The following is a 9,406-nucleotide window of genomic DNA, read 5'->3' as shown; positions in this document are numbered from 1 at the left end:
ATAAATAATTTTTTATGGATGACCCAAATAAGAGACCCGTCTAACAAAATATGACCCATGAGACCGTCTCACACAAGTTTTTACCTTTTTAATATCATTATACACATATTTTACAAATATTCATTTTAAACTCCAAAATTTAAATAGATATCATTTAATTTTTATTAAAAATATAAATTGTTATAAATGTACTTTTAAACTCCATAAAATCATTAGAAATATATGACCACTACATAACTCAGTATAAGGTTCCATTGATACGAACAACAAGAACCCTAATCTCCTCCTCCTCCTCCTCCTCCTCCTCCTCGGTGACTAAATTCAATCTTCGCTGCAGGTTCGTCTTCCGTCCTTCGTCTTCCGTCCTTCGTCTTCGTCTTCGTCTTCGTCTTCTTTACTCGATTATTGTATCTCTCGTTACTAACAAAATTAGATGCAAATTTGAATATATTTTCCCTTTATTTCGGTTCTGTATATTTTTAAACATCGCCTTAAAATCTACTGTGTTGGATCTCGGCGGAAGCTAGATCTTGGTACCCGGATCTCTACCCTTGACCATTTCAAGCTTTATGTTTATGCGTTTTGAGTATTTAGTATGTTTGGGTTTTAAGATCGGGGTTTTTATTTGTTTAGGTTAGCGCGTATCTTTGAAATTTTACCTTGTTAAAGCCTCGGCTGCTGGGTTGACTGTTCTTTGGATATGATCGATCGGCCCCGTTTGAGAGCTAGGAGATGATTTCCAAGTATTCACAGATGGTTCTGATTTTTAGTTTTGGGTTTGAATTTAAATTGTAAAAATTCATTCATATTATCTGTGAACTTGACAGAATTAAATTTATCTAAGGTTTGGGATTAATGTCATGAATTTTAAATGTGTAGACCGGTGTCCGATAATTATTGCGTTAGGTGCAATGTGATTAGGGATTCAGGATTCAGAAGTTCGCAAGTGATAATTGATACAATTTGATCAATGATCAGTGATTCAGGATTCAGAATTTCGCAAGTGATAATTAATACAATTTGATCAATGTTTTACCCGGTCAATCGTGTCTGCTCTAACAATAGTGAGCTTTTTCCCATGGAGGTGATTACAACACATTTATACATTAAGAGTGACACATTTAAACAATTGGAGTTATCTCTTTTGTGAGGAGTTACGGTGTTTTCAGTTTTTAGAGTTCAGAATTTTAGATTTTAAATGAAGTGGCACAAGAATTTTTTTAATGTATGTTTTTATTTGATTTAACCCTTGATCAATTATTGACCATTTTCTGTTTAGTAGCTGATCTTTTTTTGTGTTGAGTACTTGAGTTAATTTCCGGGCTTGCTTTGTTGTCATGTGATATAAGCAGAGTTGGCAGATTGAATTCAAGGCTACTATTATTATAGTTGTTTAGTTGCTGAAGACTGCATCTTTTCCTGCCCAATAGTGTAAAAATCAATAAGAAATGGATGAAACATCGGAGTTGCCGAAGACCGATTCTATTCAAATCAGAGAGGTATGGAATGACAATCTTGAGTCAGAGTTTACTCTGATTCGTGATATAGTTGATGATTATCCCTATATTGCTATGGACACGGAGTTCCCTGGAGTTGTTCTTCGCCCTGTTGGCAACTTTAAGCGGATCAATGAGTATAATTATCAGACCTTGAAGGATAATGTTGACATGTTGAAGCTAATCCAGTTGGGTCTCACATTTTCGGATAAAGATGGGAATTTACCTACTTGTGGTACGGGTACAAGCTGCATTTGGCAGTTTAATTTCCGTGAATTTAATGTGAGTGAGGATGTATTTGCAAATGATTCAATTGAATTGTTGAGGCAATCTGGGATTGATTTCAAGAAAAATAATGAAATGGGTGTTGATGTGAACCGATTTTCCGAGCTCTTGATGTCTTCTGGGATCGTTTTGAATGATAATATCCACTGGGTGACGTTCCATAGCGGCTACGACTTTGGATACTTGCTTAAGCTGTTGACTTGTCGAAGTTTACCCGAAACTCAAGCTGGATTCTTTGAGTTACTTAATATATACTTTCCAGTGGTGTACGACATCAAACATTTGATGAAATTCTGTAACAGCCTTCACGGTGGATTAAATAAGTTAGCCGAACTCCTAGAAGTAGAGAGGTTTGGGATTTGTCATCAGGCGGGTTCGGATAGTCTACTCACCTCATGTGCCTTCAAGAAGTTGAAAGACAACTTCTTCCATGGCTCTACAGAGAGGTATGGCGGAGTTTTGTACGGTCTTGATTCCGAGGATGGGTCCAAAAAATAATGAAGGAAACACTCCTGTATCACTTGTAGACTTGTAGTACTTGTAAAGCATGGAAATCCCATGTGAATTTACATTTGCAGAAAAATGTCGCCCCTTGGTTTCCTGGGTTGTTTTTGTTCTTTTCAAGTGTTGTGATTGTAAATAAAAAATGGCAGTTGTAAAAGGTGACTGACTAATTTAGTGTTGCAATAATAAAAATCTTACCATTTCAGCATTCTTGTCTGTGTCTTACATTCATTTTGGAATCTCCGGCTCGTTTCAAGGGATTGCTTCAGCTTGCTTTTCGACTTGTTTAATTTCTTTGAATTGAAATTCATGGACATAAGTTCCCACGCACATTCTTGGTTCTGTTGCACAATTTGTTACCAGGAGATGCATAATATATTGAGTAAAAGTACCGATGATTGTATCTTTGAGGTTATTTCTAGTTTTTGGACATGAACGGCAAGTAGATCTCTAGGTGTGGTATAAGGTAACCCAATGGAGAGCAGGAATATACTCACAAATGTTTGGCAGGTGCTATATTAGTTGTCTGCTGACCAGTTTCCCCTTGTTTACCTACACTATCTATCTATGTAATAAAAAGATGGCTATTGGCCTTCGATTTTGCCTCTTCCTTTTTGATCATTGATAGTTTGTACTTCTATGTCGTGGATTTGTTTGGAACTCTAAGCATCCTCCTATTGCTCGGAGTTCCCTTTGTCGCACTAAGGAACTTGGTGGTGTGGGCCTTCATGATCTTCAAATTTGGAATAAAGCATTGCTAGACAAGATTCCCGGGGACATCCATTCAAAGGCCGACTCTCTTTGGCTAAAGTGGATACATCATGATTACTTGTTTCATGTTGATGTTTGGCATTGAGAGCCTCATACTTTAGACTCCACTTGAGCAAGAAGTTTCTTGTTATTCGTGATGGATTTGTGTTGCGTGCTGGTTCTATCCATGCCACTGTTAACCTCCTTTCTAAGTGGTACCCCTTTCCAGTCTCCAATCAAGCCTATTCTTTTCTGTGCACCACAGTTCCTAAGCTTCCTTTGTTATGGTAACCCTTGTACGCCATTTATCTTGCCATAGAATGTCTTCGTTCTGTGGCTTCCTGTGAAAGAAAAGCTTCTCACTAGAGCGACTCCCTTGTTGACAAGAATTGTATCCTATGCTTTGGGCACTTGAAGACTATTGATCATCTCTTCTTGGAGTGTCATTTTTTAGACAGATTTTTGGATCATGATTAAGGATTTACTTCACATGCATTTTTCCATGTCTACCATTCGTGTTACTTTAAAGTGGTTCAAGCATGCCTACACAATAGGTCTTCTCCTATTAATAAAGCTCATTTGCTCGCCTGCTCAAACATCGTTTATGCTGTTTGGAAGGCAAGCAAATGCTATGATATTTGATGGTGAAGTCCCCTCAATTGATGCTTTATTTTTCAACATCAAAGTTTATGTTTTTCTTTGTCTATACTTGTATGTTCCTATTAACCTTATTGAGAATGTACTAGATTATATAACTTATATGGCTGTGGTCTACTGCTCTTGATATGTTATGACTTGTTATTTGTGCGATATATCCGTTGTATGATGTACTTCCATATATTTTTTTTATTAAATTAATATATTTCACGTTTATCTATCAAAAAAATAAAAATATTGTTATAATAAATAATTCGCTATTTTCATGTCAAACTATCCTTATTTTTTATTGGAAATTAAATTTTAAACTATAATTTACACTATTTTATATTAATTTATTATTTATATTAAAATATTAATGCATGTCAAGAACGGCTAGTGTAACCATTCCTCATGCTAATTCTGAGGAAAAAAGTTCGAGGCTCATCCGCATGAAATTGATTGTGTTTTGTGCGTTTGGTCTCAAAAGTGGAGTCTTTTTCTCCCTTTATATTATAATACATATAAAACTTATTGTAAAATATTTAAAAATTGATAAGATACTTAATAATGTTTCTTAAAAAAATATTTTTGAAATATTATAATGTCTCAAAATAAATTTAAAAATCCTTAAAAGAAGTAAGGTCATGTAACTTATTTTTAAGATTATAAGCTTTATTCGGAATAAATAAAATAGCCTTAAATATTATATTTATATCTAAATTATTCTTCAATCCATTTCCCTTACCATTTTTTCTCTCTTGTCCCTTGATTTGCCTGTTTTCTCTTGGATTTTTCTTCTAATGTATTTCATAAAATATTTTTAATAATTTAATTTTTTTAAAAAAAGTATAAGCGCTTAGTGTTTCAAAATGAAAGTGGAGCGCTTATGGATTATATAAAATATAAAAAGACGAACTTGGAGCGTTTCTGGATTAATTAAGGTACCAAATAGAATAATGATAGTAAATGAACTAGGAGAGGATTGGAGCTACGATGGATCAAACTAGGCCTCTGTTTTCTTGTATTTTCTTTTTATGTCAAATAATTAGCTTTTAACAATGTTTAATTACAATGTCCATATTGTGGATTAAGGGTGTAAATAAACTGAATTGAACATCAACAAATTTTAAGGCTCGAATTTGGATAAAATTAGTGTTAGAGTAGGTGTCCAACGATCTAACTTGTCGTTTGGACTTATTTGACTCTTATTATTTATTTTAATGATATTTTACGTTTTTATATAATTATGATATTTACTTTATCTGTATACTCATGTAAGCTGCACAAATAAAATAACTGAATATACGATATGTACCATGAGGTCTGTCTCTCAACGTGAAATCATGAAACTCAATAGAAAGCGTACAATATATTCTAAAGTGGTTTATAGTCGATTCATCTGCCTAAAATAAATGATAGGATTGATTGGAGGATAATCGTTGAGCTACAATAGCTTGGTTCTTAAAATATTGAACAACAATAAATTAAATCGAGTTTGGTTTTTAATATAAGAGGAAGACACTCAAAATAATCATTCGTAGAAATGGATTAAATATTTTGTAAAGTATTTAAAAGATATGGAAGTTGAATGAATAAAAAATATTTTGGTTGTAGCATTTTATTAAACACTTGGTATGCAATATTTTGGTATTTGAAATACACATAAAATAATTCAACAATGTATCTTAAAAATAATAGAACTGATAAGTAAATGCAATAAATAAATAGAGACAAATTTGTTTATCGATGTTTGAATATTAACAACTCCTATGTCACCTTTTCTTCCTCTTGGGAAAAATCAATTAGAAGACTTTGATTTATACAACTCTTTGTATAAACTCATTTAAACTTAGAACTTATCTCTCACCTAATTTAAACTCATAGCACACTCTTGATTGTATATCTCAACATCACAATTAGCATAATGTTTAACGTCTTTTATGCCAAAACTACAAATACAATATTTAATGTCTTTGTGTGAAGACTCGCTCAACTAAACTTTGAAGCTCAACTCTCATGTATATGTGTGAGTGATTGTGTGTGAGGATTTAATCCTTTACAATGTATTTATCTCTCAAATGCATCATCACACATTTGGACTTGCTCTCATTCTAGCTAATTTCTTCATGTAGGCTACCTATGCTTTGAATCCCTTTCCAAATCATCTATTTTTATGAATGGACATCTTTGAATCCCCTTCCAAATCATCCCCTTCCAACCATATTATTCATTGATAAGGGCATAAAGTTGTCCATGCACCGAATAACTCTCACTGGATCTTTCCAAGTAGTTGTCACTTATCGAGTGGAATAATCTGAAGTTATGGTTGTACACCATTAGTCATTTTACCTGAGACAACGTGGAGACTCTTCGTACTAGCATGACTTTGATCCGTTTACCGACTCTATTGAGAGTCATCATCTGGCGAGATTTGGTGTAAATTCGAAATACATAGAAGTCAATGTATTGTATTCAGGGATTCACCGCTCACCTATGAGTGAATATATTCTATGTGATCTGATAAGCTAACAATGCAAGGAATATCTGGCCAGAGTATGACAAGTGCATTTTGGAAAGAAGTTTCCGTAGTTGCACATACCATGTCACTATTATTACTCAAAAATACATTAACATCGTTATCAAATTTGCATATCTCGATATATTAATGGTTGAATATTCGATCGGAATATATGAGTTTAAGGGTTTATATTATACGCTAACCATAACTTAAGGTTCTTACAGGCACTATCAGTGATGCCTAGGGAATCATGAGATGGTGCAACTAGACGCTCTTACCATGATCTGATGTGTGCAATCAAACTTGAGTTCTGACGTTTTTGATCAAAGTATTGATGAAAGAATGAGATTAATTAGGATAAGCCCGTATATGACATATGTTGTTCTTAACCACATGTAGTTGTGAACCCACAGCTAGCTGTATCCATTAACCAATGAGGGCCACATAAGTATTGGATTTTATGTTCCCGTTGAGATAGTCAAGTTCAAATAGTTAAATTTGGTGACTGTTGTTTGATGGAGATCAAACAGATTGCTTATAAATGTGTTTATTAGTTGATTACGTGTAATGTAAGTTGTAGAAGTTAGATTAATTGCTAATTAAGCGAGGAGAGTGAAATAACATGTTTTAGTGAAGGAGTTTACAAAACTGGCTGCTGCCAAAAATGGATCAGTTGAAAATTTTGCCTTTCAAAATTTTCAATATGTGAACGAGATTTGAACCATCAATACATCGGTTCTGTCTGATTATCAATCGAGGATATAATGAGTTTACAATTATTCATTTAGTAAATTTAGAATATATTAATTAAATATCAAATTTGTTGTAGTGACTACTAAATAAAAGTTCTCATGCAACATTCTAGAAGTGTCTAAAATAAATAAATAAATTAATAATTAATTGAATAATTAAATAAAATTAATTTAATTCAAAGCATAAATAAATATATAATAAGTATATATATGTGTTTATATTTATATATGTGTGTATATATATTGTGTTAACAAAATTTGATAATAATTTAATGATGCATGATATTTTCAAGATTGGAAAATACCTATATGAGAGTTTTTGCATAATAGAAATACAGTATCCTGATTCAAGAAAAGTCCTGATTAGATCAATAATTAATTAAAATTTATAAATATTTCATTAAGCATTATATGAAATGACATAATTTTATACACAAGTTTTTGTTCACAAAAAATACTCTCTCTCTCTCCTCTCACATGACCGGGTTCTTCCATAAGCATCGCTGCCAGAATTTTTGAAATTCTAACGATCAACTATCGACACAAATTTCGTTTAGATCTCTAGTGTGATCTACATGAGGAACAAACTTTCTGACCGTGGAGTTGATTAAGAGATTGAAGAAAGTTCGTATAAATTTACAAGAAGAGCTATTACTGCATAAACATCAGGATAGTAGAATCCTGTGTTAAATACACAAAAGTAAATCAGATCTAAATACCCTATGAATGATTTAAATCATACGAAACACAAGGGAGTTTTGATGGTCAAACTATAAAAATTTCAAACTTCTGCTATTCTTTGAGTGCGAGAAAACGGTAGACCAACAGTGTCGTCAGAGCTAAGGTCTCTCAATCATAAGATTTTTTATTGTTTAAATCGTGTTGAACGAATTGTATCTAATCGCATAAGAAACCCAAAAATCACAGGCATGAAAGGTTTTTCAAAAATTAATTTCTCTGTGTTCTGCCCACCGCTCGATCTTTGAGTTGTCGCCTACTCCAAGAGCATTAGACAACTCGTACGGCCTTCAGAAACAGTTATAAATGCCTAGAATGAACTAAGATTTCGAGAGGGCAATCTTGAAAAGTGATCTGGGAAATGAATCCCAGGTGACCTATTTATAGTTCGGAAGATCCGAACGGGTTCGGAAGTCCAAACAGCTTTTGGGTGTACATGTCATCGATCGGTCAAAACATGGCATCTTGCTGGTTGCTTGAGTTCGGAAGGTCCGAACTAGTACATGGTCTGTGTGTCAAACTCGAGTGACACCTTAAATGGTGACTAGATTGGAAGCTTCGAGCTAGCATCGGAAGCTCCAAACTCTCTGGTGTTTCCGAACTTGTAGATTAAACACCTGTTTTTCCTTAGTTATGACACCTTAATCACATTTAAATTATACTTTATTCACAATTAAACTTGGATCATCACAACATGGAGCCCAATTAATCAATCACGATTCTGAATAATATCAATCAATCATAATTCTTAAAAGATAGAGCCCAATTGCATCGTATTCAACCTCCATTTTATTCGCCTCATGCTTTAATAAGGAACCAATAATATGAAGTTCATTATCATCATTTGTCAAGCCGACCCTTCAATGTCAAATCGTAGTGAACGGTCGACATGATCCCTCAATAATATGAACCGAAGTCGTGAGAGTTTCACCCAATTCATATCATGTATGTCAATGGAAAACACAATTTTCCGGCATCCAAACCTCCCAAATAATATGGGAGAAATAAAAATAAGATAGATTTTTATTCCATAAAAACTATATCATCCCTTTTGGTAGTTTTTTTTTGTACATTAGGTTTTCTTTAATTTAGTGATCTTTTCTCCTTGACCCAATAACCATCTATACATGAAGAAGAGAAGGATGCACACATAATTGAAAAAAAAAATAGAATTCTCTCTTCTCTCTCTACCTCTTCAACGTGAAGAACAAGAAGAAAGCGCAGGAATTTCTCATCTTCTCTCTTCAACTCTAAGCTAAGTTTTTATTTCTGATTCAAGAAAAAACTCCATTATTTCGATTTTGTCATTGTCAGGTTTTTTGTGCTTAATTTAAGATTCTTGTTTGTTTCAAGTATTTGTTGATTTATATTTAATTCTATGAAATTTGTATGCTGACTAATCTGACAAATTAATTTGATGTATAAATTTTTACTGTTATCCATGAATTCATTGATCCGTAATTGTCATGAACGATATATTAGATATGTTGTACTACCATAACATATTTAGTCTAAATAAATCAACGAAACTAGATCTATCAATTGTAGATATCTCGGTTATTAGATTTTAGAATTAACTGTTTTGAAAATGCTATTTTTAATTAATATGAAACGCTATCGTGCCCAGTTAGTTATTGATAAGTTTGACTGGATGCTGGGTTTGGTCAATTAAATTAGGAAAACACAAATATTTTAGCGACTATCCATATAATTCTAAGGTTAAT

The 9,406-nt window shown here is 33.1% G+C and overlaps 1 protein-coding gene across 4 annotated transcripts; it reads left to right on the top strand.

Annotated features, from left to right (window-relative positions):
• The first annotated feature begins 208 nt into the window (after positions 1–208).
• Positions 209–2,490, top strand: LOC140988583 (probable CCR4-associated factor 1 homolog 7). Of its 4 annotated transcripts, XM_073457598.1 has the most exons (3): positions 233–337; positions 634–1,003; positions 1,353–2,490. In XM_073457598.1, exon 3 carries the CDS (start codon positions 1,449–1,451, stop codon positions 2,277–2,279), a length of 831 nt encoding a protein of 276 aa, XP_073313699.1. In that variant the 5' UTR covers positions 233–337; positions 634–1,003; positions 1,353–1,448; the 3' UTR covers positions 2,280–2,490. The 4 variants fall into 4 exon arrangements, with proteins under 4 accessions (XP_073313696.1, XP_073313699.1, XP_073313698.1 ...); XM_073457595.1 differs by lacking the exon at positions 634–1,003 and having other exon boundaries at positions 209–337; XM_073457597.1 differs by lacking the exon at positions 233–337 and having other exon boundaries at positions 368–999.
• The last annotated feature ends 6,916 nt before the right edge of the window (positions 2,491–9,406 follow it).

This window comes from Primulina huaijiensis, chromosome 11 (genome assembly GCF_012295235.1).
Source record: "Primulina huaijiensis isolate GDHJ02 chromosome 11, ASM1229523v2, whole genome shotgun sequence".
NCBI classification, from domain to species: domain Eukaryota; kingdom Viridiplantae; phylum Streptophyta; class Magnoliopsida; order Lamiales; family Gesneriaceae; genus Primulina; species Primulina huaijiensis.
This window is presented reverse-complemented; position numbering and strand designations above follow the sequence as displayed.